This window comes from Cucumis sativus, chromosome 3 (assembly GCF_000004075.3).
Source record: "Cucumis sativus cultivar 9930 chromosome 3, Cucumber_9930_V3, whole genome shotgun sequence".
Taxonomy (NCBI): Eukaryota; Viridiplantae; Streptophyta; class Magnoliopsida; order Cucurbitales; family Cucurbitaceae; genus Cucumis; species Cucumis sativus.
In genome coordinates, this window is record NC_026657.2 from 30618636 (window position 1) to 30646424 (window position 27789).

General features: G+C 32.6%; 2 protein-coding genes across 3 annotated transcripts; both read right to left on the reverse strand.

Moving 5' to 3' along the window:
* Positions 1–3186: 3186 nt before the first annotated feature.
* On the reverse strand, positions 3187–7301 carry LOC101210827 (tyrosine-protein phosphatase RLPH2). 2 transcript variants are annotated; one of them, XR_004215023.1, is made up of 5 exons: positions 6684–7301; positions 5009–5076; positions 4715–4894; positions 4078–4315; positions 3187–3594 (listed from the first exon to the last, which is right to left on the reverse strand). XR_004215023.1 is itself a non-coding variant. In XM_011653694.2 (4 exons), exons 1-4 carry the CDS (start codon positions 7210–7212, stop codon positions 4145–4147), a joined length of 948 nt encoding a protein of 315 aa, XP_011651996.1. In that variant the 5' UTR covers positions 7213–7301; the 3' UTR covers positions 3769–4144. The 2 variants fall into 2 exon arrangements, 1 of the variants encoding a protein (XP_011651996.1); XM_011653694.2 differs by lacking the exon at positions 3187–3594 and having other exon boundaries at positions 3769–4315.
* Positions 7302–8272: 971 nt separating this feature from the next.
* Positions 8273–26383, reverse strand: LOC101203866 (ABC transporter G family member 34). Its single transcript, XM_031882079.1, is given in 22 exon segments — positions 8273–8542; positions 8622–8876; positions 9116–9150; positions 9306–9442; positions 9533–9760; positions 9843–9976; positions 10071–10154; positions 10270–10560; positions 10885–11217; positions 11308–11444; positions 11543–11632; positions 11735–11900; positions 12014–12117; positions 12237–12397; positions 12477–13068; positions 13071–13376; positions 13489–13579; positions 13675–13965; positions 14104–14188; positions 14753–14841; positions 15761–15881; positions 15968–26383. Coding segments are annotated over 22 exon segments (4281 nt in total). The 5' UTR covers positions 16249–26383.
* Between the last annotated feature and the right edge of the window lie 1406 nt (positions 26384–27789).

The window sequence follows — 27789 nt, forward strand, 5'->3', positions numbered from 1 at the left end:
TTGCCCACGTTAAAATTAAATGTAATAAAATTTTGTCATTCAAGTTTTTTTCTATTAAATATAGATACTTATTTTTATTTGTTGTTCTTTAAAAACTCTCTTGTTTTTTATAAAGCTTTTGTATTTTAGTCAAATTTTACTTTAATTACTAAATATAATATTTATTAGAAATATAAAGATAATGTTTTATAATATCCTTTCGCATCTTTAATTGTTGAAACAATGGCAATTAAAGACAGTACTTGGTTTGCCACTGGTTTACATCTTGGTATTAGCTAATTCGCTTAACTAGTGCAAGTATGATCTCTATTGCAAAATACGTAATGTATTTCTTGTTATTTGTATTCATTGAATCAAATTAGTGAAATTAATTTTAAATTTTGCTTTTCTTTTATTTTATAATTCAAACAACAGTATGATAACATGGTGATATTTTCAGTAATTTTAGATTTCAGATTTGTTATTTAAAATCCATAATTGCGTTGAAATAGGAAAAACTCGATAAATGTCCATTTTAACATTTAAAATTAACTGCACATAAATCACATTATATTACAGCTTAATAAATATGTTAATTACTTTACAATAATTAGATCGAAGTAAATATTTTAATTGGTTATTATTATAATACTGTTTCCAAATATATTGCATTGAAATTAAAATTTGCTGAACCATTCTTATAATTTGAAATTCAACTTTGTAACTGTTATATTTATAATTATTTGTAGAAACTTTTCTAATTTAAATTTAAAGAGAAAAAAAAAAAAAAGAGACCGTTACATATGGTTTCTTATTTTCCTTGGCGGTGCAATATTTTATATTACAAAATTGAGATTTTAAAGAGAGAGAGAGAGAGAAAATGTTATCGTGAATTTTGGAGAACCGACTAATGAGACCCGGCACGTGGATACGTCGTCGTTTTATCAAGATTAGAAATGGGAGGCTCTAAATATGAATCTATGACCCTACCCTTCCATTTGCGTGACTCTCTTACTTTCTTCCCATTATATGTATCTCTCTCTTACCTTTTTCTTTTTCTATTCTCTTTCTTCAAGGATTTTTTTTTGACAAATTACAAGAAATCAAAATATTAAACACTCAATCTTATATATTGTATTGATTATATATATTTTAAGATTCAATTTTATTATAAATTTGATGATTCAATTTTATAGCTTTATTATGATTGGAAATTTGAGGATGTGATTATCATTATTATTATTGTCACATTTTAAATTTGATTTTACAACTCATTCTTAATTTTGAAAGTTTAAGAGTATAAATGTAACATTATCGTCACATTTTATGTTTAATTTTACAATTTATTCTTAATTTTAGAAATTTAAGAGTATAAGCATACGTTTGGTAAAATTTATAAACGTTGAATTTTAATTATAAAGAATAAAGATTAAATTCAAATTTTATTATTTAATTAAATTTATAACTATATGTGTGGGCGAAGTGTTCTTTATTTTTCATTTTTTAATAACTCGAGATGTGAAATGTGTGTGCAATTAGGCACTATCTTTCATCGATAGTTGTAAATAAATATTTGATTGAATCGAAACTAATTCGTCAATCAAAGTATTATTTGAAATGACTATAATGTTTGATTGCGTATGAAACAACCATCACATAATTATATTATAATGTTTATGATCTAATAAAATCCTAATCAATTAAAAACTATGCAAAAATATTATTAATTTTAGTTTAGTTTGTTGTCTTCTTTCTAAAAGCAACTATTTTCAAAATCAATAAAATCATAACTAACTAATAAATAATAAAAAGAGTAAAAATATAATTTTCACAATGTTTTGACACAATTCTCTTATAAATATTATTCAATTCCCAGTTATAAATAAAGCATATAATCTCTAATTATTTATAAACATTCCAATTATTTTCACCTAACCTTACTATGTTCGACTATAAACGTACAATAATTTTAATAACACAAGTAAATACTCACGGTAAAATTTAGACTCAAAATTTTCAATAATTCAAACTTCAATTGATATTAGTTTTTGAAATTTAAAGAAGGTCTATATATTTAATTTTAAAGAATCAAATAGTTACTGCATCGACTTTAAAAACTATGAAAGAAAATTAGTGACAAGAAATTAACTAAAAGTATCAAAGCAGAGTTAAAATACGAAATATCTAAGTGATATCTTATTGAAGTAACTATGAATAATAAAAGTAAGCAAACAAACATTTTTGTGGAAATAAATGAAAAAAATAGAGAAGAAAACAAAATATGATTAATGTCCTTTCAAATATTTATCAGAAAGAGAAACGAAAAGAAAAGAAAAGTCATTTCAAAGAAAACAAGTCATGGGAAAAGGTGATGGATCACGTGACAATGTGTGTGTCATTTGTGGAAGACTAAATTTATGGGATGCATAAATACCATCAAATAATGTTTATTTTATAAATATAGAAACTTTGGAAAGCTTACAAAAACAGCATATTCTAAATCAAGCTCTCAATTTCAAATTAAAACAACTTATCATTCAAAATATATGGACTAAGATTGAAAAAATTCAATGTATAATAATCCTAAAAGGAAAATTATTGTAAATATTTATAAAATATAACAATTTTTTCAAGATTTCTAATCATTATTTATCGATATATATATATATATGTAAAATTGATATATTTGAAGAATAAGAATTTGAAAATTGGGTAATTTCTCTGAATACGTATTAAAATTTTGAACTCACAAATGCATTATTAAATTTAATGCAACCAAGTTGGGATATATTTTTTTTTTTATTGTAGAAAATAAATAAGAGGCGGAAAGAAAGGTCATAGTGTTTATATCTTATTTGAGTGACAAAGAATATGTTGTGACCATAATAAATCCAAAAGGCACTTTCCATTTTCAGGATGAAATTTGGAGGGCCATTCACTTCAATTTTTTCTCATCAAACAGGGAATGGTATAAAGAAAAAGCATATTCTTTAGTACAAAATATCTTAGAGTTTTTGGTCCAACATTTACAATGTTTGGTGCAAGAAGTGAAGCTGTTTAATTACAAAGTTCACTAGACTCCTCTTTTAAGTTCTAAACTCCTCTTCGAAACACCCACTTCAAATGTTTAGTAATGTGTTTAAAGAAAATAATCTTATTGAAAATGATAAAAAATAAACATCCACTCTAAATTCACTATGATAACAGTGATAAAAGATGAGTAGCTCAACTAGCATATAATATATGTTAGCAATTATAAGTTCATAGTTTGAAGTTGTACTGAAAGAAATCATTACTATATTTGGATTACTATATTAGCATAGCATGTATTTTGAAATATACACAGTATATTGTTAGATATGTCCAACATATGTTAAGGTATTGGGAACCCATTCCCTACATATGCTTCTCCATTAATCCTCGGAAGGCTTTGCCCATTCCAAGAGATGTAGGCAAAAAATGGTAGTTCCCACGACCGAACATAAAAAGAGTGGGCTAGCTCTGGCAAAAAGGAGTGTTGTGTGTATGCAGTATGATAGAGGTGGTGTGGTAATTGACCTCAATGGCAATGGTACATAAGTTTCATCTAGATTACGTCTTCGTGGACCACCGAACCTTGCAAAAGCAGGACAAGGAAGACAAGTCGATCACCATGGCTAAACTAGAATGAAACTAAGTCGATGTGAATTGGGCCTTCAATCAATAGTTAAAACTATATGTTCTTATTTGTCTGTAATTTAATCGCATTCTCATAAATAATCATTGAAAAGAAAATGGCAGTACAAAGAATTGCTATTCTAATCACCGCTTAATCAAAAAGCTCATATGAGCCGTTTGTAGTAAATTTAATCTTATACAATATCTTTAATGTATAACCTACGACTAAATATATGTATAAAATGTGTGACCAACAGAATTTTGCCATATGATTGAAGTAGCGATAGCAAGAAATGGAATCCAAAAATTCTTACTACGAAGATAGCATGTGGTGAACTTATTACGAAGTAAAACGTCATGAAGTGATTATACGAGACAGAAAGAGATATGATACAACTCAATTCTAATTTCTGTAAGCATTGATCAGGCATTGGTTCTCACCTTGATTGTACACTTAACTTCTAAGCCAGCCTGCCTTCTTTCTGATGATCATCAGCAAAAGCAATGATTACTGTTTCATGTTATCAGTATCACGCACAATTTTCATCGGCGGAAGCACAACTGCAGCTACAGGCCTATCTTGCAGTCCGCCACCTTCATCAATGATGAGTCTTAAGCCATCAATATGAAGTTTTCCATGGTGTCCACTTACAACCATTGTTGGCTTCTCAGATAGTTCCTGCAAGATACAATCCAGATGCCTTGATTTCAGTAAGTTCTTACATTGCAAGGACGAAAACCATTTCAATTCAACTAATCTAGGAAAACAATTTCATTTTAGGGATTGTTTGGGAGGGTGGAATGTAATTAGGAGTGCTGGAAAACGGACAGGCTTTGAAATGTAATGGGGAATGATGAAGGTGGAACGGGAATGAGATCGTGAAGTGTCAAAACGGAAAGAGGGTAGGGTTGAAAACCGTGGAAAGGGAATGTGTTTGGTATTATAAACCGGGTCCAAAACAATCAATCCAAACACGGACTTGGAATAAAACTCAATACAAACCCACTCCATTCCATTCTCCCAAACATGCCCTAAAAGAACAACAAAACTCATTATGTGTACACTTTAAGTCCTCACTTTTGGAATATCCCAGACATTTCTCCTCCCGCTTAAGCACTCTATCTTGGGCACTTTGGTGTCTTTGGCTTTCAAAGAATTCAGCTGCTCTTGAACATCTTTCCCTCTCTCCAAACCAGCATGGACAGCAATCAATTTATAGTGTTTAATGCCATCCTCTGTGTCCAAACAGACATCATCCTGGAATCAATTACAAAGATTGTCCAATCCATATTAGAGACTAACTATATAATTCCTGGCCATTCATTTAGCTATTATTTTGATATGCTGTTTTCTTGAGAGAGGGAAACTCGCCTCTTCATGGACCCAAGCCATATTGGAAAGGAACTTCTTGTGCTCATCAGGCACTGCCTTGACCAAATCTGAGAAACAATGGTTACCTTAACTAATTAGATACTCAACTCATGAAAGAAGAACAAACTAAAAAAGGTAGCATCTAGCATGTTAAATTGTTAATTATACAGCACTTCATGTTCAAGCAATTATAGAACTCCTAATCAAATACAATGTCCGTTTAGTTATAAATTATTACCAGAAACCTGCAAGAATCTCAATAATGAAATACAGAAGTCTATACTGAATCCTGATGTCTTTGTTAAGCATTGGAGTTCAATTAGTAAGTTGGTACATGCAGAAGGCGGTTCTAATTTATATGAAATTCTTCCTCGCTTCGCCCGCCCTCAGACCTTTTCATTCAAGTTCATATAAAACAAAGGTCCTTTGGTGCAATTCCATTAGTGCTGAACTTGAACTAATTCAGACAGAACAGCAAAAGTAATTACCAAAGATATAAACAGACTCCAGAAGAAGACTTGGAAAACATAATTTTCTTGGCCTCCACTTGGTCCTCTCTCAACTATTATTATTAACTTTATAGCATCTCCTCAATCATAGCCAAATTTGGAACCTCTTTATAACCCCTTGGCTTGGAATTCCCCTTCAGTACATTTTAGATTAATGAAATAGGCCTATTTCCTCCAAAGGGAAAAAGTTGCCATATGACTTATACGAGATAGTTGAAGTTTGTCAGAGTAAAGGAAATCTTGGGCAGCTCTGTATACTAAAGGAAGTGGCAGTGAAATGGGAAGGAAAAATTTTGTGGGGTTGAACTTGGTTAAGGGGAACGCATCAAGGCTTTAAATTAGACTGTATTATAAGTTATAACAATCTTAGTGTACTTTTTATTTACAATTTAAATTTTCTTCCTATTTCCTATTAGTTCCTACCAAATTGATATCATGGTTCCATTCTCGAGCATGGACCAATACTTCAAAATCCTACTGACGACATGTGGGGATAAAAAGAAATCGGAAGATTAAAGATTTGTTTTCTTTATTCACTCCCTTGTTGAGTTTGTACCTTTTTATTTTTATTTTTTATATAATTCACTTTTCATTATTCAAGGAAAAGTCTCATCATTTTCTTGCAAAAGAGAAGATGAGTGAATTATCATTAACTAGCGAAAACTGGTACAAAAATGTAGAAGAGAGGTGTTAAATCACCAATCTTCAGCACTTTCCTCATTTGTAGGCTTGAAATATGTCAAATAAGTGGAAGTCAATATTAATTGGGGAAGAAGGGCTTGAACAGAGGGCGCTAATATTATGTTAAATCACTTATCTTCAACAAAAATATACAGATAAATGCTGTTATCATGTACAACTACGCAGTTTCTTGCCCCAACAAACTTTCTTTTTCTAATGTAAAAATGTGGGATTGAGGTAAAATGAGCTTGTCAATCATTAACGTGTTCATTTTTGTCATGTTATTCTAGTTAGTAGTTCAGACTAATCTAACTAAGTGGTTCCATTGAAACATACATTTAACAACTTTGAAGGGCTAAAGCTAATAGTCACCATCCAAAATTTCCTTCACAGAGATTGAAAAGGAAAGTATGACTCATACATGAAGTGTAACTGAAAATTGAAAATATAATGAATTCAAGTAAAAGTCAAAGAAGCAAGGGTACCAGCAGAACCATGAGGAACACCATAGGACTCAAATGTTGGTCCAGCATCATAAATGGAACCCTGATAATCAGTTCCTTTAGCCAAATTGGTTTTGACCGTAATTTTCCCCGCCCATCTCCTCCCTTGCACATGCATATTCTCATACCCCTCACCTCTGAACCACCCTTCTCGCTCTTCGCTCGCCTCGAACTGCGTCCACGTATCCGAAAACGGCGACCCATCGGCGGGAGGAGGCAAAATTCCGAGGAAAGCGGCGAAAGCGAAATCGTGATTACCGGCGAGGAAGACGTGCTTCTGGTTTGGGTATTTGGAAGGTAAATTAACCAAGAAATCAATAACTTCTCGGGTATTTGATCCCCTGTCGCAGTAATCGCCCAAGAAGATTATGAGGGCGGAATTGAAATCCGATGGGTGGATTGAGGACTCGAGGTTGGACCATAAGTTTTGGAGCTTGGTGATATATCCATGGACGTCGCCGATGCAGCAGACTACTCTAGTTTTAGCTGGAATTTGATCGGAATGCGACATTGGATTGACGACGAGACGATGTGGTGAATTTGTGTACAGCTGAGGCAGCTCCTAATGATATTTGCTTCTCGTGGATTTTTTTTTAAAATTATTTATTTTGTTTTAAGTTTTCCTTTTCAGTTAAAAATAAAATGTGGAAAATCCAAATGAAACTTTGGAACTTTCAATTAAAAATAAAAAATAAAATCATGAAAATGTTTGTTTCTCTTTCACAGTAAAAGAAAATCACGTTTCATCCCTTATACGTTCATTTTAAATCTCGGCAATGTGTACCATTTGTTTTGCAATGAAAATAAATCAATAATAACCTAAAAAATGGATCCCTGTAATAACGTTCAGTATTGTTATTTTGTTTTGCATTTGTACGGTACATAGAGTACACTTCCAAATTCTGTAAATAAAAGATTTACTTTTATTGCATGAAAATTTTTAAACGTGACCATTATAATTTGACTTTTAGAAATCAAGGTAACTATAAGAGTAATAGTGAATTTGACAAAATTCATACATTTAGATGCGATTGATCTATCAATCAAATTTCTTTAGAATTACATTAATTTTCATTATGAATAGAAAAATATAATTTTTGATATCTAAGGATTTAGTTCATTTACTTTTCATTTATATAATAATGAACTATTAGTTAATGTAATTTTAAATTGGTAATAATTTACTAAAATTTAATTCAACTATCACTTATATGTTCATGTAAAGAAAAAGAATCTTCGTCATTTGCTCACTCCATGTCTAAATTTATATTATTTTTTAAACATATTTTCACCCACTATTACAATTTAAATAATGAAGTAAACCAAAATTATGCAAATGGATGAGATTGATAAAATGAATTTAGTGATTTTAGTATTCAACCATTTCTATCCAAACCGGTGAAAAAAGTGACATTTTAACTAATTAATTAACATAAGTTAAGATTTTACTTCCTCCACTTCAATTTATTACCTATTGCTCTTAGCACAAATCAATTTTATAGTACAAAAAAATGGCATATACAAACATATATAGGAACAAACATACATAAACACTGCCCAATATAAGATGCCTATTTCTTCTGAAAGTTAAGGAACTTGATCCCACAAACAAACACAACGAAGAAGATCAAAACCCAGAAGCCATGTGCTGCAACGACCACTGGAATGAAGTCGTGATGGTACCCGAACCGTTCCTTAAGCAACATCTGTAATCCTATATTTCCAAATCCAGGAATCTCAATGTCAACGTCTCTATCCCCAACTAGAGAAGCCACAAGGCCATACATGGTCCAAGCCACGGGAGATGCCCAGTAACACCATCTCCACCAGATGGGAATTAGCTGCAAAAAAACACAGTTGGTTTAAGTTGGTATACGTTGAACTAAAAAATTTAGATATCAAATTCCGATGTCCACGTACCGGTTGAGGGATGAAAAAGCCAGTAAACAAGTTCCAGAGGGCAAAGAAGAAGAATACAAAAATGAATGCAATGTGGTGGTTTGGAGTCAGTGCTACAGCCATCATTCCATACAACGTGAAGTATATGAAGCACATTAGATAGAAGTAGTAGAACAGAAGAAATTTTCCCACTTTCCACTCAAATCCAAGCATGCTATAAAGGGGGAGACAGTAAGTTAAAGCCTGAACTGAAATATAAATAATTTCAATTGCCACCTGCAGGAACAATAGGATTAATCTTTAGTTCTCTTTTTCTAGGTATGTAGCTAACAAATACATCCAATTGATTCAACTGGTTAAGCTATTATACACAACATTTGTCCTAGAAGTTCAATGTACCTTACCACACTGTTGAACCCAAAAAATAAAACTAATTAACATGATATCAAAATAGCAACTTATTATTTCCTACCGAATCCATATAATCGATCATGTGTTAGGTCAAGGCAAGGTACCTGAGCAAATGCATAAGACAAGGTAGTATACATCCCTGCTGTTGATTTTATGGAATAAATCTATATTTCATTCATTATTTAGTAGAGATACAAGCCTATATATAACCATAGAGAAATACACTTAAGGAAATAATATCAAATAATATCTCTAGAATTATATCTCCTAATAATAATCTAATTATATTAATACCTGCAACTCTTTCTCTATAGAAAACCACTCTTTCAGTATCAACCACAGGGATCACAGTCGCAGAATTGAAAATTCCAAGGAAAAGGGCAGTTGCATATATAACTCCCATAATATTCAACACATCTTGTTCCTTGGCACTGTTAAACATGAAAGAAAACACAATATCAAAATATGGTATGCAAAAGCAGGCACAAACAATAAAATTACAATGGCCAGCGAACCCTTACAAATTTTGTCCCGTGTTCCAGAAAACTAGACCAAATAAGAAACTAATAAATATGGTCACGAGGAATCGAATGGCATTGTATTGAGTGTTTCGCCAGTAAGAGTGACAATGTTTCCAAAAACAAGCTTTGCATTGAGAGAGAAATGATTGTGAGTATTCATTTGAGAAGTGTAAGTCCTCGGAGCCTTGAGTTGGAGTACTAAGTTGCATTATAAGTTCTTGGTTCCTCCTGAGAAAAGAGGAACCACGAAGTTAAGAAAAATGCTGAAACTCAAATAAACTCTAGAACTTAAAAGAACAGTCATACGTACCGATACAGTGGAGATTTAGCGAAAATTTCAGCAAAATTGATATCCAGTTGAGCCTCCATTGGTGGGGCAGTAACCTCAAGCATCCATGTGGCAGGATTTTGGCCATCTTCAATCTTTGGAATCCCAGGAATAGCCTGTGATTTTTAATCGTCCACAAATGGCATCCAAATTGAATATTTGGTGCAAAATAAACAGAAGGCTTATAATACCAAAAACAAATATACTCACTTCAAGATATTCGATAAGCTTGCAAGATTGCTGACCAAGAGGTCCAGAATAAATTATTTGCCCACCACGTTCCATAAGCAGTAACTACATTAAGCAAATATAAAAGTAAACACGATTAAATGAAAATTTAAGTTTGGAGAATTTAAAATGGCTTACCAAGAACTAAACACGATCATATAGTCACTGAATAATATAATACCTCATCAAAAGCTTCAAAAATGTCTATGCTTGGCTGATGAATCGTGCATACAACAGTTCTTCCTGTATCAACAGTGTTTCTCACAGTACGCATAACAATGGCAGCAGATCTAGCATCCAAACCAGAAGTTGGTTCATCCATGAAGATGATAGAAGGATTAGCAACCAACTCCACTGCTATTGTCAACCTCTTCCTTTGTTCAGTTGAAAGACCATCTACTCCCGGAAGTCCCACTATAGTGTCTCTTATCGAATCAAGTTCTACCAATTCCATAACTTCTTCTACAAACATCTATATCAATGAAGACACCATTTTATATCTGTTAGAAATAGTGGATTTGGGTCATGTTGAAAGCCAGCTGAGATCTATTGTCCTTATCTTTTTATTATTTTAATCAGGCCCGTGTTGTCTATAAATATTTTTTTCTTTGTAACTTTAATATCACAAGAAAACAATAAGAAATATCAGCATTGTGGTTTTTCTCCCTGTACTGGGGTTTTCACGTAAACTTGTGTTTGCTCTAGATCTTTAGTTTCAATAAAATCAACTGGAAGCATGAAGCTATATAGAAATTCATAAAATTTATGATTAAGAAAATACACTTGAAAGGTGTACCTTTTTTGTTTTAGGATCTACGTCGGAGGAAAGACGAAGCGAGGCAGAGTATAAGAGAGATTCGTAGACAGTGACATAAGGTGAATGAATGTCGTTTTGTTCACAATAACCACTTACTCGAGCAAAAGTTGATTGTTTCTTTGGATAACCAGAGATGTGTATGCTTCCTTCAATATAACCTCTAGTCTTTCTCCCAGCTAAAACATCCATAAGGGTTGTTTTCCCAGCACCACTGACACCAACAAGTGCTGATAATATACCTGGCTGAAACGTTCCACTGACATCTCTTAGAAGTTGAAGACGATTTTCTTCAGCTCCATTCATCTTCATTTCCTAATTTGGAAGATATAGATGTGTAGTGATCAAACAGTTTCCATTGTTGATAACATCTTTGCAAAAATTTACCAACTTCAGTTAACTTACAGTGGGCATGTCGACATAGTAGTTGACATGGTTGAATGTAAGTGAAAGGGGTTGGAAAGGCAAAACCATTCCTCTTCTTTCCTTAAGATCTGAATCAGCTACTATTTCTGAAGATTTGGTGACTCCACTGTCAATGCCTTCAATTGTTTTCCGAAGATCAGACCTCTAACTAATGAAATATTACTAAAATGCTCATGAAACTTGTTTATGCAGTTTTTTTCTTCAAAACTCAAACCTGCTAATTTATGTTGTGTAGCGGATCCACTGTTTTTCCCTTGCTTGTCGTCTTCATCCATGCTAATTGCAGTTCTTGAATGAGTCAATGCTGAAAATAGATTCAAAAGATAAATACAATACTAATAAGAATATATTCAAATTGATAATTTAACTTAAATTCTTGAGCATATCAAAGGATGAGATTGCTTACGATCCAAGTAAGTTAGAGCTATTGTAAATAGAATGTTAAAGAGGAGAGTAAAGCCGAAAAGTGCTGCAATACAAATCCAGTACCAATATTCTTCCTTATAAAAACCCCTACTAGCAATGAGCACTTTCCCAACTGTAAGTTCATTAATTTCATGGCTAGTGCTTTCCTGCATTAGGCAAGAACATTTTGAGTTGTTATGATAGAAAACGAGCATATAGTTCCATTAAATATCTTTTCCCAAATGAATCTTCACAAACATAAATCCAACTAAGAGTTTACCTTGCTCCATCTTTCGTCAAGAAACTCATTAATGACAATTGCATTTTGTCCATACATCATTGGAGAAATATAAAATCCCCAAACCATCCATGACTTAGCGTTATCTATGTGTATGAAAAGAAAAAATGAAAATCCCGCAAATAAAACATTTTCCTCTACTAAATTAGTCAGTATGTTATAGGGTTTAGATTTAGCCAAGACGAGAGAGGGAAAAACCACTTACTTTTGTCAATAACGAAACCTCCAAATAAGATCATTACTGATAGAGAAAGGGTACCCAAAGCGGTTGCTATAACTTGTGTTCTTCCAATTGCAGCCACAAGTCGAAAGAATGATAAACCCGTTTGATGTGAGGAAAAGAGTGCCAAAAACTGCTTGAAGAATCTAGAGAATCAATAAAGAATTGAGTACGTGAAGTTTACTTTCTTGATCAATGAAAAAGAGAAAGATAGAAAATACATACCTACTAGGAGTAGGAGCAAACCCAATTGTGTAATAAGTAAGAAGAACCCATATCCCCGATTCTATGAGAGAGAGAGGAGTTCTAAGAACATAAAAAGGTAAACTGAATGCCCAGGCTGGATAAAACAAAAAATCCCTATGCTTATAGAATGTTGGAAGGCTGTTAGTAGTGAAACCTAATTCTGCCATTCCATTGAGCATGACATTCATGAGGCTGAAAAACAAGGCTCCAAGGAACTTGCTTCCATCAATCACATTGCCCACTTTCATTTCAGTCCTAAAAAACACGGTCATACTAATAATGGCCATGATAGTAATTTGGATAGTCTTGAACACATAGATAAAAGCATTTCTCTTCATCAGCAACATCTCCCTTGAAAAGCATGCCTTGAAGAGCTCCCAATTTGACAAAGCATATTTCTCTTTGACCAAAGCAGCTGGGTGGATTCTAGATTTGTCATAAGGTGTTTCAAGATCAGAGGCAAGGTGTTGGCCAATGGAAAAAGAGTTGAATCCACGCAGAAAATCAGGAACAGAAATGAATCTATATGGTTGGTTCTTTCTATACCAATATTGTTCTTGGTCCTTTTTGATGTCACTTCCAGTAAGAAATCAGCAACTCCTTTCCTTTCTGGGCATTTGAAGCCCATAAATTCAAAGAATTCAAGGACCTTTGCTCTTGGACCATGGTAAACGATTTGGCCATCTGAAAGTAGAATAAGATCATCAAATAAATCATAGGTCTCTGGAGTTGGTTGTAGTAGAGAAATGACCATCGTCAGGTCCATCATATGAACCATCTGCCTCATGAAATTGCATATCTGAAAACTAGTAGAACTGTCCAGTCCTGTTGATATTCCATCCATTAACAATGCCCTTGCTGGCCCTACGAGCATCTCCCCTGCAGTAATGTTCAATCATCATCAGTACATATTGTTTTTTTTTGTCCCTTTTCCTTGTTGGACTTTAAGCACAAAACTGTGACGAAACATTGAAAAGACAACATTTTCTACCTGTTGTAAGACGTTTCTTCTGGCCACCAGAGATACCCCTTCTCATTTCATCACCAACCAAAGTATCAGCACAAATTTCCAATCCAAGTATCTGTGGACGATTTATTTTTCAATTCTCATGACCTCAGCTCATGTGAAGGTACTGAATTAGAAATATAGAATTAAATACTTGCCAAAATGGCTCACCTTGAGAATGTAATCGGTAACCAAACTTGTTTTCTGGCCAGAAACAGAAATGGCCTTCATGAAAGCATCAATCTCAAGGTCTGGCTTAATGTTTACTTCTTTCTCTTCCTTCATCAGCTCAATCAAAAGTTCATATCTTGTGCCAACCCCTAAGCAGCGACTAGAGAAGTCCAATGTTTCCCTCACTGTCATTTCCCCAGTGTGAAGGTCATGTTGACTGATATAAGCACACGTTTTTTGAGGCACAAACTCATGCATTTCATGTCCACAGTATGTCACTTTCCCACTTTCCTATGGACATACATTTTCACATTGTTATTTAGCTGTAATTTGGGTGGATCTGACCTTTTCATTGGTAAAAACAAGTTATGCAAAAGTAGAAAAAGTTATTTTAAAAAGTCTATGAAGTTTTAAGTTTAAATGACACACCCTCAAATTTTTATCAAGCTTTCCAGCAAGTGCCAACAGCAAGGTGGTTTTTCCAGAGCTTGGATGACCAAGAAGTAATGTCATCCTGAAAAAGATAAATTATTGTCAAAATCCAATGCAGAATACATCTGGATTAAAACAATAACAATGTTTTTGGAAATAGAATTATAAAAGTGAACCCTACTTATCTACTAATTCCCCTCGCATAGGTAAACTTAATTGGAGTGTACTTCATGGCAAACACTACTTCGCTTGCGAGCACCACTCATGTTTTAAGTTTAGTTAGCATAGGGTTTATTATCATCTCATCATTTCACTAGGTCGACTAACATTTAACTGTCTGTATGAACCATTTAGAATTTTAGAAACATATATTTTATATATAGTTTTATCATAAAACTGCGATTTACGTAATTAAACATCAACTTGGCCTTCCATCGTATTTCTAGTTGGCAAAATTTGCAGTCCACAAAATTGCAATTAAAAAAATTTTAAAAAATAGGAAAGTCAATCTCTTCTGTTAAATACTTTGAAGCACTTAATTTATATTACAAAAATAATGACGGCCAGACGATTTAAAAATATACCATACAGACATAAATACATTACGGGCATGCACAGAAACATATATTTAAAACAAGATTTGTACCTTGAAGGTTTCATAATTCCACTAGCATCTTTAAGTATCTGAATCTTTTTCTTTTTGGATTGACTCAACCCAATCAACTCAAGCAAGCTCTGTTTTTCAAAGCATTCAAAGAAATATATAGAAGGTGAGGGAATTAGATGTATAGAAATTTGGTAAAGAATAGTATTTACCTATCAACTACCATAAAAAATTCGACCCTTGTTTACTATTTAAAAGAAAAAATCTCTCTGTCTACATCCTGCACTTCTAGTTGTAAAAGATAGTGGTGATTGTTACTAGATACCTATAGTCCAGTGTGAAAACTATTATTCTTTAGTAAATGTGTATGTCAGAAAACGATCTTCCAATTATTTTGAAAAACAACGAAAAGAATGCATTAGAAGATCCGGTATAATTAATTTGAAGGATTCTATAGGGTTGTATTAAGAAAAAAGAAGATTCATTAATATATTTTTAAGTTGTTAATATAAAACAATTTAATATTAGTCAAACTAACTCGATAAATCAAAGTCCACATAACATAACTTATTGTTACATACATTTTTTAGGTTAAAAGTTCAAATTGAAGTGCTCCAATTGTTGTAGTAAAAAAAAAAAGTCTTTTTGGTTCTTAGTTTGTTTCAAATTGGTACCTAAATTTGCAACAATCAACCCCAACATTTTGGAAAATGCTGGTCCTCTGCATGTTGATGTGACAATTTAAAATAAAAATAACATTATTATAGTCAAAATATACTAACAAAATAATAAATTTAAAATAGATTTTTTAAAAAATATTAGATTTTAGAAAATATTTAGCAAATTCTATCGGACAGTGATCGATGTGCTATAATATAAAACTATAAGCGATAGAATCCAAAATTTTGCTATAGCTCGTAAATATTTTATTTTGTTTTGCTATTTTTAAAAATAAATAGTGATATTTTATTGTATATAAATAATTTATAACAGTTTTATTATTTAAAATAAATTTCTTATTTTTGAGCCGTAAAAAACAAATAAAAATACCTCAAAAGCAATGAGTGTAAGATTGAGCAAATTGGGCTGTGCTCTACTCCCAACGTAAACATCTCCTTCAACTGACAAATTCTCGAAACGAACTTCGATTTTTGGAATTTCAATCCCAACTCTGCAAATCAATCACAAACCACAAAATCAAATCAACAAATCCTTAACCTCACCGTTCGTTTTCCTTTTAGGGTTATGGCTTATTACCTATCGATTCTGTTTCTCATCCGTCTCAGAAATTTCTCATTATCTTCTTCAACAACTTTCACCGCTCTTTCCATCACCCGTTTCCTCTCCTCTAATCCCATCTTCCTCACATCCACTTCCTCGTAAACAACTCTCCCATTCTCCAACATTTCCCTCAGCATTCCCTTCCGCACCCGATCGTACGTGGGAAGCCGCTGGATTGCCGCCCATCGGAGCTCTTCCTCTTCGTCCACTGAAGCAGAGCTCCGACGATCCTCTGCTTCTTCCGTTGCCGACGCCATAAACTCCTGTTTCAACCACCTGAAACGTCCTTACAGTTCCAGGTGAATGGAAGCACTTGGAAGGAAATATAATGGGGAGTTGTGATGGTGAGTGGAGTTGAAGCGAAGAAGACGAAGAATTCATGTTTGTAGAGAGAAATGGAAAATGGTAGACACGACGCATTTCTGTTGGCATAAAATAGAATTCCTATTTCCTCGTGTTCCATTTCTTGTAGTTTCTTTATGACAAGTCATAGTGTTCACGCGCTTTTTTCTTCTTCTTTTCCTTCTCCTTTCTAGGAGAAAAATGATAATTCATTTTTAAAACCATGCCAAACCCGTTTAACTCGCTTATAATAGTTTATATAATTCGGAATATTATAATACTGTCTTTGTAGCCTACACTATTATATCATGAATTATTATAGTATTATTGTACCCTTCATTTTTATGTCAATTTACCAACTCTTCGTACAATTTTGTACCTCTCAACCTCAAACCAACTTATGTCAAGTGACTCTTAATTTATTCATTTTCAAACTCTTCAACCTCAAACCTTAATCCACATCTTGAAGTTCAATCTTTGTCCTTAAATCCTCTAATCTTTAGCTCTTAATTTGTTCATTTTCGGATTCTTCAACGTCCAACCTTTAATCAAAAGAATTGAATTCCAATCATACTTTAATCCAAAATTCTCTTCTTCTCTCTTATCTTCATCCTGAAATAGATAATGTTCAACAACTAATTTGTAATTTTTCTCAATCAATATATCGTCCATAACATTACTCTCCCATTTCTTAGCTTCACATCATATTATCTACCATTTAATGTAAAAATTGAATTGGTTTCTTCCATTAAAATCTCATTGTCTCATCTCAAACTTTAAACCAATCTCTATTCCTATACTCTAAATTTTTTCCAATTTCTCATATCTTCAATCAATTATGAACTTTTCAACCTTAGATCGAGTTATCTTAAGTGACTCTTAATTTGTTCGTCTTCAAATTCTTCAACCAAATTTATACTCTTCAACCTCAAACCTCAATCCAAATCTTGAAGTCCAATCACTTATCTTTATTTCTCAAATCTTTAGTCTCTCTAAATTTGTTCATTTTTTAACTCTTCAACGTCCAACCTTGATAAAAAAAAAAAGTTGAAGTCCAATCAAATGCTTTTAACCACATTTCTCTTATCATTTCTTATCCTCATCGTGAAATAGAGAATTATCAACAAGTAATTTGTCTTGAGTCATATAAATACCTTCACTCTCCAATTTCTAAGCTTCACATCCAATAAACTACAATTTAATTGCAAAGAACAGCTTGAGGACTTCCATAGAAAAAACATGTAGTCTCATCTCATACTTTAAATAATTCTCTATTCTTGTACTATCAATAATTTTTCAATTTATCAACTCTTCAAACAATTTTGTACACCTCAACCTCAAACCAACTTATCTCAAGTGACTCTTAGTTTATTCATTTCCAAACTCTTCAACCTCAAACCTTAATCCAAATCTTGAAGTCCAATTTCCATCCTTAAATCAACTTTCTCTAGTATTTAGTCTCTTAATTTGTTCATTTCTTAAACTCTTCAAACGTCAAACCTTAATAAAAAAAGTTCTCTTCTCCTTTCTTATCTTCATCCTAAAATAGATAATTTTCAACAACTAATTTGTAATTTTTCTCTTTCAATATATCATCCATGAGCCTTACACTCCAATTCCTTAGCTTCACTACAATTTAATGCAAAGTACGACTTGATGTCTTCCATTAAAAACTTGTAGTCCCATCTCATACTTTAAACCAATCTTTATTCTTGTATTATTAATATTTTTCCAATTTATCAACTCCTCTTCTTAATTAGTTCATTTCCAAACTCTTCAACCAAATTTATACTCTTCAACCTCCAACCTTAATCCAAATCTTTAAACTCCAATTTCCAACCATAAATCAAATTTCTCTAATCTTTAGTGTCTCTTAATTTGTTCATTAACTTTCAACCTTAATCAAAACGTTGTAGTCCCATCTCATACAATAAACCAACAATGTATAATCTTGTGTATCTTGTATCTCTTAGGGCATAATTGGGGTGGACTTGAGGGAGTAGAGTGGACTATTTTAGCCCACTCCACGTTTGGGGCATAGATCAAGCAAAAGGGGATTAGGGTTGTTTTACTCTTTGCCACACACTGTTCCACTCTCTCAACCGGGTGTAACTCGAGACCACCAATAATTTTGTTTTCTCATAATCAATCTCGACCGAGATCGACCCCAAGATCTCTTCCCAAATTTAAATAATTATTTGAAGAAAATTTCTCGATCTCCCTCGAAGACATATCTGGCAACCTTAGACCGAGATCATACTACATAATGTCTATGTTCTTTAGCTCAGGACAACTTTGACCCCGAACCATACTACATTATGCACATGTTCTTTAGCTCGAGGCTATCTCAGGCCGAAGCCCCGATCTAAAGAAGATAAAGTAATGTAGTACGATTTCGACTTAAAGTTGGCCTGAGATATAGCGCCGAGCTAAAGACCATAAGGAAATGTAGTGTGATCTCAACCTAAAGTAGGCCCGAAATAGCCCCAAGAGAGACCAAAAAATTTCCGTCAAATAGTTTTATAATTTTGGAAAGAATCTCGAGGTCGATCTCGTCCGAGATCGACCACGAGAAAAACAAAATTTTCAGTTGTCCTAAGATGCACCCGACCGAAGGAATGGAACAGTGTGTGGCAAGGAGTGAAACATAAAATAACGGGGTAAAATAACACTAATTCCCCTTTTGCTTAATTCATGCCCTAAAAGTGGAGTTGGGCTCAAATCTACACCAGAAATGCAGACTATTATAAAATCAATACTATTATAAGTCACTTTTCGCCCCAAACGCCCTCATAATTTTTCCAATTTATGAGCTCTTCAAAAAATTTTGTACTTTGGTATAATCCAAATAATGGCTAGGGCCCTTGAATCCAAATGTTGAAGTCCAATGTCCAACCTTAAACTAAATTATCTGAAGTGACTCACAATTTGTTCAATTTTCGAACTCATCAACCAAGTTTATACTCTTCGACCTTCAACCCCAATCCAAATCTTGAAATATCTCCAACCTCAAATCAAATTTCTCTAATCTTCAGTGTCTCTTAATTTGCTTATTTTTCAAACTCTTCAATCGAACATTAATGATCGATCCTCTTTACTCAAAAAGTTGAAGTCAAATCACATTCTTTAATCCAAAATTCCCTTATCTTTATTTATTTGCCTTCATCGACCGTGGAATAAATAACTACCAACAAACTTTTGGTTTCCCATTTTCAAAATAAAATCCCTAACATATTATGTTCCACACACAATCACTTAAAAGTCAATTTTATTCACTTCCCATCCAACAATCACCACCTTCATCCAAACATTGACATGTTGCCTTCATTCAAAAAGTTGTATTCCAATCTCCTACTTCAAACCTAATTTTACCAACTTATGAACTCTCCAACCAATATTGTACTTTGTATACCAAAGATTGGCTAGCCCCCTTAATTCCAAATAGCATAAATAAAAGCGCATACTTTAATCCAAAATTCTCTTATCCTTTTTTATCTATATCTCCATCGTGAAATGGATAACTATCAACGACTAATTTTTCTTTTTCCTCTTTCAATATATCGTCCATGAGTCCTATATATACCTTTACTCTCCTATTTCTTAGCTTCACATCATATTATCTACAAGTTAATGCAAAGAACCGCGTGATATCTTTCATAAAAAACTTGTAGTCTCATCCCATACATTAAGCCAATCCTTATTCTTATATTCTTAATTTTTTCCAATTGATCAACTCTTCAACCAATATTGTACTCTTCAATAAAAAATTATCTTGTCCTTTCTAATCTTCATTGTGAAATAGATAACTATCAATCCTAATTTGTCTTTTTCCTCTTCCAATATATCGTTCATAGTCTTATAAGTACCTTTATTCTCCTATTTCTTAGCTTCACATCCAATTATCTACAATTTAATGCAAAGAACGGCTTGGTGTATGGAAAAACTTGTAGTCTCATCTCAAACTTTCAAGGAATCTCTACTCTTGAACTCTCAATCTTTTTCCAATTTATCAAGAGTTCAATCAATTTTGTACTATGCAATCCAAATAATAGCTAGATCACTTCAATCCAAATGTTGAAGTCCAATCTCCTAACCTTGAACAAAATTATCACAAGTGACTCGTAATTTGTTCATTTCCAACTCTCCAACTAATTTTATACTCTTCAACCTCCGAACTTAATCCAAATCTTGAAATCCAATCTCCAACCTTAAATAAAATTTCTCTAATCTTCAGTGTCCTCTTAATTTGTTCATTTTTCGAACTCTTCAACTTCCAATCTAATTCAAAAATTGGAGCCCAATCACATACATTAATCCACAATTGTCTTATCTTAAATTATTTTCCTCCATCTTGGAATGCATACCTATCAACAAAAAATTTATGTTTTCCCTTTCTTCAACATATAGTCTAATGTCAATCGCTTAAACAAATCCTCCATAAGTCTTAGATGTACCTTTATTTCTATATTTTCTTAACTTCGCATCCAATAATAATCTACACTTTGATCCAAACAATGGCACGCTACCTTCATTCAAGAAGTTGTAGTCTCATCTGGTACTTTAAACCAACAATCTTTAATCTTATGCATCTCTTAATTTTTTCAATTTATGAACTCTACAACCATTTTTGTTTTTTATATCCTAAAGAATGGCTACGCCCCATTAAATCCAATTGTCGACGTCCAATCTGGAACCTTCAACCCAATTTCCTTCATCCTTTAACCAAAATTATCCATCCTTAAACTAAAATTATTTTATCATTTGTATTTTGTAATATGTCACTTTTCTAAACTCTTCAACTAGAAAGAATTACGTACTTTAATCCAAAGTTCTCTTATTCTTTCTCATCTTCCTTCGTCATGGAATACATGACTATCAACAACAAATTTGTCTTTTACCACTTTCAATATATCGTCCATGAGTCTTCTTAAGGACCTTTATTTGTCCATTTTCGTAGTTTTCATCCAATTATATACATTTTAATCCAAAGAACGACTTGGTGTCATCCATCAACAAGTTGTAGTCCCATCTCGTACTTTAAACCAACAATCTCTAAATCTTCTGTATCTCTTAACTTTTCCAATTTATGAACTCTTCAACCAATTTTGTACTTTCTGTAACATAATTTGTTTATTTATCGAACCTTTTCAGCCAATTTTATACTCTTAATCAAACGAGCCCTTTCAATGTGTCAAAAAGCTAGCTAATAAAAGAAAAGGAATAAATGAAAATTGAAAGGTATGACTCTGTTGACTCGATCCCTTACTCGGTATGATCTTTCATGAGCTATGAGAAAGAAAGGCCTAGCGCGAGTTTCAATGGCCTTACTTTACTGTGACTTTCTTTTGCCTCCTAGAGCTGCTTCCCCTTCCATGTCCACTAAGTCTTCTGAGAAATACTCTTGATCTCCCGCCTTCGCCTATCTTCTTTTTCAATTCGAGCGCTTGAGAGCTTTTCCGTCACAGTACCCCAGGTCACATCTCTTTTTGTGTGCAAAAAAAGGAGGAATGAAACCACAGAGCGGTTTCCCAATATAACCTTATAAATCGAAACCCTTGTGTGAAGCATTTCTTTGATCCTTCATCCTCAATTCAAGATCAGAGAAGAACTTCATTATCTACTTATTAATTATGAGATAATCTGCAGATTCCAGAGGTAAAAAGGAGGTTCTTCAGTTATCTTCTTTTTTTATGCACGAGACAAACTTAAGACGAGGCGCTGTCTTACTCTATTAATATTAGGACTTCCAAACTGGTAATCAACCCATGCCTCATCAATGTACCCTCATTTTCAACTTGAGGGAGAGTGTTGAAAATTAGGAGCTAGCACCGAACCAATGAATTGAGCGATACGACCCAAGCTATTTGAGTGTATTTGTGATTGATGTTAACTTGGCTTTACTTCTTCTTCTTCTTGTTTTTTTTTTTGTTAGGGCTTATTATAGCCTATATCATTTTTCATTCAAAACGTTCAGTCCAATCTCACTTTAGACCCAAATTCAACGATCCTATACATTCTTAATTTTTCTAATTTATGAACTCTCCAACCAATTTTGTTCTTTGTATCCCACAGAATGGCGATGCCCCATTAAATCCAAATGTCGAAGTCCAATCTAGAACATTCAACCAAATTTCCTTTATTCATTAACCAAAATTCTCCATCCTTAAACTAAAATTATTTGATCATTTGTATTTCGTAATATGTCACTTTTCTGAACTCTTTTACGTCCAACCTTAATAAAAAAATTGAATGTCCAATCACATACTTTAATAAAAAATTCTCTTATCCATTCTTATCTTCATCGTAAAATACATAACTATCAACAACTAATTTGTCTTTCCTCATTCAATATATCGTCCACGAGTTACATAAGTACCTTCACTATCCAATTTCTTAGTTTCACTTTCAATTATCTACAATTTAATACAAAGAACGACTCAGTGTCTTCCATCAAAATCTTGCAGTCTCGCATCATACTTCAAACCAATCTTTTATTATTGTATTCTTAATTTTTTCCAATTTATCAACTCTTCAACCAATTTTGTACTCTTCAACCTTAAAACAAGTTTTCATAATTAAGAGACTCTTAATTATTCATTTCCAAACACTTCAACAAAATTTATACTCTTCAACCTCCAACCTTAATCCAATTCTTCAAGTCCAATCTCTACATTATACTTTTGGTGTGTTTATTTTTTATTCTCCTTTTATTGTTTAATTTTATATAAATGAAAGCAGTTTACTCCTGGAACAAAAACATGATTTCAAGAACATAAAAAAAAAAAAAAAATCAAAGATATAATAGAAAAGTAAACATTTATAAGATATGATAAATATTTATCGAAAATTATATAAACACTAGGGAGAAGGAAGGCTAACCTTATTTTGAAGAGAAGAGTATAGTAAACTATATATATTACCTCACTCCCACAATTATTTTGAAGCCATCTTCTAGAGACCTTTTGATATGTTTTTTAACGTCAAATTTATTCTCTCTTAATTTTTTTCAATTTATCAACTCTTCAACCATAAACCAAGTTATCTTATAAGTGCCTCTTAATTTGTTCATTTCCAAACTCTTCAACCAAATTTATACTCTTCAACCTCAAACCTTAATCCAAATCCAAATCTTGAAGTCCAATCTCTACCATTAAATGAAAATCTTTAATCTCTCTTAATTGGTGTCTTTCATTAAAAACGTGTAGTCTCATCTCATACTTTAAACCAATCTTTATTCCATTACTCTTAATTTTTTTTCAATTTATCAACTCCTCAACCAATTTTGTACTCTTCAACCTTAAACCAAGTTATCTCAAGTGCCTCTTAATTTGTTCATTTCCAAAAACTTCAACCAAATTTATACCCTTCAACCTCAAACCTTAATTCAAATCTTGAAGTCCAATCTCCACCTTTAAATCAAAATTTTCTAATCTTTAGTGCCTCTTCATTTCACCATTTTTCAAACTTTTCAACGTCCAACCTTAATTAAAAAAGGTTGAAGTCCAATCAGAATTTAATCCAAAATCCTCTTCTCCTTTCTTATCTATATAATGAAAAAGATAACTATCAACGACTAATTTGTCTTTTTCCTCTTTAAATTTATCGTCCATGAGTCCTATTAGGTACCTTTACTCTCACATTTCTTAGCTTCACATCATATTATCTACAATTTAATGCAAAAAACGACTTTGGTGTCTTCCATCAAAAACCTGTAGTTGCATCTCATACTTTAAACAAATCTCTATTCATATACTCTTGACTTTTTCAAATTTCTCAACTCTTCGACCAATTTTGAACTCTCCAACTTTAATCCAATTTATCTTATGTGACCCTTAATTTGTTCATTTCAAAACTCTTCAACCAAATTTATACTCTTCAACCTCCAACCTTAATCCAAATCTTGAAGACCAATCAGTACATTATATCAAATTTCTCTAATCTTTAGTCTCTCTAAATTTGTTCATTTTTTAACTCCTCAAAATTCAACCTTTGTAAAAGAAAGTTGAAATCCCATCAAATACTTTAACTCCTCATCGTGAAATAGAGAACTATAAACAACTAATTTGTCGTTTTCCACTTTCAATATATACTCCATGAGTCATATAAGTACTTTCACTCTCCCACTTCTGAGCTTCACTACCAATAATCTACAATTTAGTGCAAAGAACAGCTTGGGAATCCCATAAAAAACCTGTAGTCCCATCTCATACTTTAAACCATTATCTATTCTTGTACTCTTAACTTTTTTTTCGATTTATCAACTCTTCAAACAATTTTATACACTTCAACCTCAAACCAACTTATCTCAAAAGACTCTTAATTTATTCATTTCCAAACTATTCAACCTCAAACCTTAATCCAAATCTTGATGTCCAATCTCAATCCTTAAATCATCTAATCTTTAGTCTCTTAATTTGTTCATTTTCGAACTCCTCAACGTCCAACATTAATAAAAAAAGGTTGAATTCCAATCACATACTTTACTCCAAAATTCTCTTCCCTCTCTAACCTTAATAAAAAAAGTTGAATTCCAATCACATACTTTAATACAAAACTCTTTTCTCCTCTCTTATCTTCATCTTGAAATTCGAAGACTAATTTGTAATTTTCCTCTTTCAATATATCATCCATAGCCTTACTTTCCCACTTCTTAGCGTCTTCCATTAAAAACTCGTAGTCCCATCTTATACATTAAACCAACCTTGATTCTTGCAGTCATAATATTTTTCAAATTTACAGACTTTTAAACCAACTTTGTTCTCTTTAACCTTAAACCGAGTTATCTTAAGTTACTCTTAATTTGTTCATTTCCAAACTCTTCAACCAAATTTATATTCTTCAACCTCGAACCTTAATCCAAATCTTAAAGTCCAATCTCCACCTCATACTTTAAACCATTTTCTATTCTTGTACTCTTAATTTTTATGTCAATTTACCAACTCTTCAAACAATTTTGTAGGCTTCAACCTCAAACCAACTTATCTCAAGTGACTCTTAATTTATTCACTTCCATACACTTCAACCTCAAACCTTAATCCAAATCTTGAAGTTCAATCTTCATCCTTAAATCATCTAATCTTTAGCTCTTAATTTGTTCATTTTCGAACTCTTCAACGTCCAACCTTAATAAAAAAAGTTGAATTCCAATCACATACTTTAATCCAAAATTCTCTTCTCCTCTCTTATCTTTATCATGAAATAGATAATGTTCAACAACTAATTTGTAACTTTTCTCTTTCAATATATCGTCCATAACCTTACTCTCCCATTTCTTAGCTTCACATCATATTATCTACAATTTAAAGCAAAGAATCAATTGGTTTCTTCCGTTAAAAACTCGTTGTCTCATCTCAAACTTTAAACCAATCTCTATTCTTGTACTCTAAATTTTTTCCAACTTCACATATCTTACACCGATTTTGAACTTTTCAACCTTAGATCGAGTTATCTTAAGTGACTCTTAATTTGTTCATTTCCAAACTCTTCAACCTCAAACCTTAATCCAAATCTTGAAGAACAATTTCCATCCTTAAATCAAATTTCTCTAGTATTTACACTCTTAATTTGTTCATTTCTTGAACTCATCAGATCAAATACTTTTATCCACAATTCTCTTATCCTTTCTTATCTTCGTCTTTCTCGCGAAATAGATAACTATCAACAAACTAATTTGTCATTTTCCTCTTTCAATATATCGTCCATGAGTCATATAAGTACCTTCACTCTCCAATTTCTTAGCTTCACTACCAATAATCAACAATTTAATGCAAAGAACAGCTTGGGGACATCCGTAAAAAACTTGTAGTCCCATCTCATAATTTAAACCATTATCTACTCTTGTACTCTAAATTTTTTCCAATTTCTCATATCTTCAACCAATTTTGAACTTTTCAACCATAGATCGAGTTATCTTAAGTGACTCTTAATTTGTTCATTTCCAAACTCTTCAACCTTAATCCAAATCTTGAAGTCCAATCTCCACACTTAAATCAAATTTCTCTAATCTTTAGTCTCTCTAAATTTCTTCATTTTTTAACTCTTCAACGTCCCACTTGATAAAAAAAAAAAGTTAAAGTCCAATCAAATGCTTTTAACCACTTCTCATTTCTTATCGTCATCGTGAAATAGAGAACTATCAACAACTAATTTGTCATTTCCTCTTTCAATATAAAGTCCATGAGTCATAAATATTTCTATTTCAGCTTCACATCCAATAAGCTACAATTTAATTGCAAAAACATCACGAGGACTTCCATAAAAAAACATGTAGTCTCGATCTCATACTTTAAACAATTCTATTATTGTACTATTAATATTTTTTCAATTTATCAACTCTTCAAACAATTTTGTACACCTCAACCTCAAACCAACTTATCTTTAAGTGACTCTTAATTTATTCATTTCAAAATTCTTCAACCTCAAACCTTAATCAAAATCTTGAAGTCCAATTTCCATCTTAAATCAAATTTCTCTAGTATTTAGTCTCTTAATTTGTTCATTTCTTGAACTCTTCAAACGTCCAACTTTATAAAAAAAAAGCTGAAATCCAATCACATACATTAATCCAAAATTCTCTTCTCCTTTCTTATCTTCGTCCTAAAATAGATAACTTTCAACAACTAATTTGTAATTTTTCTCTTTCAATATATCGTCCATGAGCCTTACTCTCCCATTCCTTAGCTTCATTACAATTTAATGCAAAGTACGACTTGGTGTCCTCCATTAAAAACTTGTAGTCCATCATACTTTAAATCAATCTTTATTCTTGTATTATTAATATTTTTCCAATTTATCAACTCCTCGCACTTATTAGTTCATTTCCAAACTCTTCAACCAAATTTATACTCTTCAACCTCCAACCTTAATCCAAATCTTTGAACTCCAATTTCCAACCATAAATCAAATTTCTCTAATCTTTAGTCTCTTAATTTGTTCATTAACGTTCAACCTTAATCAATAAGTTGTAGTCCCATCTCATACGTTAAACCAACAATTTATAATCTTGTGTATCTCGTATCTCTTAGGACGTGTTTGGGGTGGACTTGAGGGGAGTAGAGTGGAGTATTTAAGCCCACTCCACGTTTGGGGCATAGATCAAGCAAAAGGGGATTAGGGTTATTTTACTCCTCGTCACACACTGTTCCACTCTCTCAACCGGGTGTAACTCGAGACCACCATTAATTTTGTTTTCTCATAGTCGATCTCGACCGAGATCAACCCCAAAATATCTTCCCAAATTTAAATAACTCTTTGAAGAAAATTTCTCGATCTCCCTCAAAGACATCTCTGGCAACCTTAGACCGAGATCATACTAATTAGTCGACGTTCTTTAGCTCGAGACAACTTAGACCCAGGATCATACTACATTATCATATGTTCTTTAGCTCGTGACTATCTCAGGCCGAAGCCCCGAGCTAAAGAAGATGAAGTAATGTAGTACGATTTCGGGCCAAAGT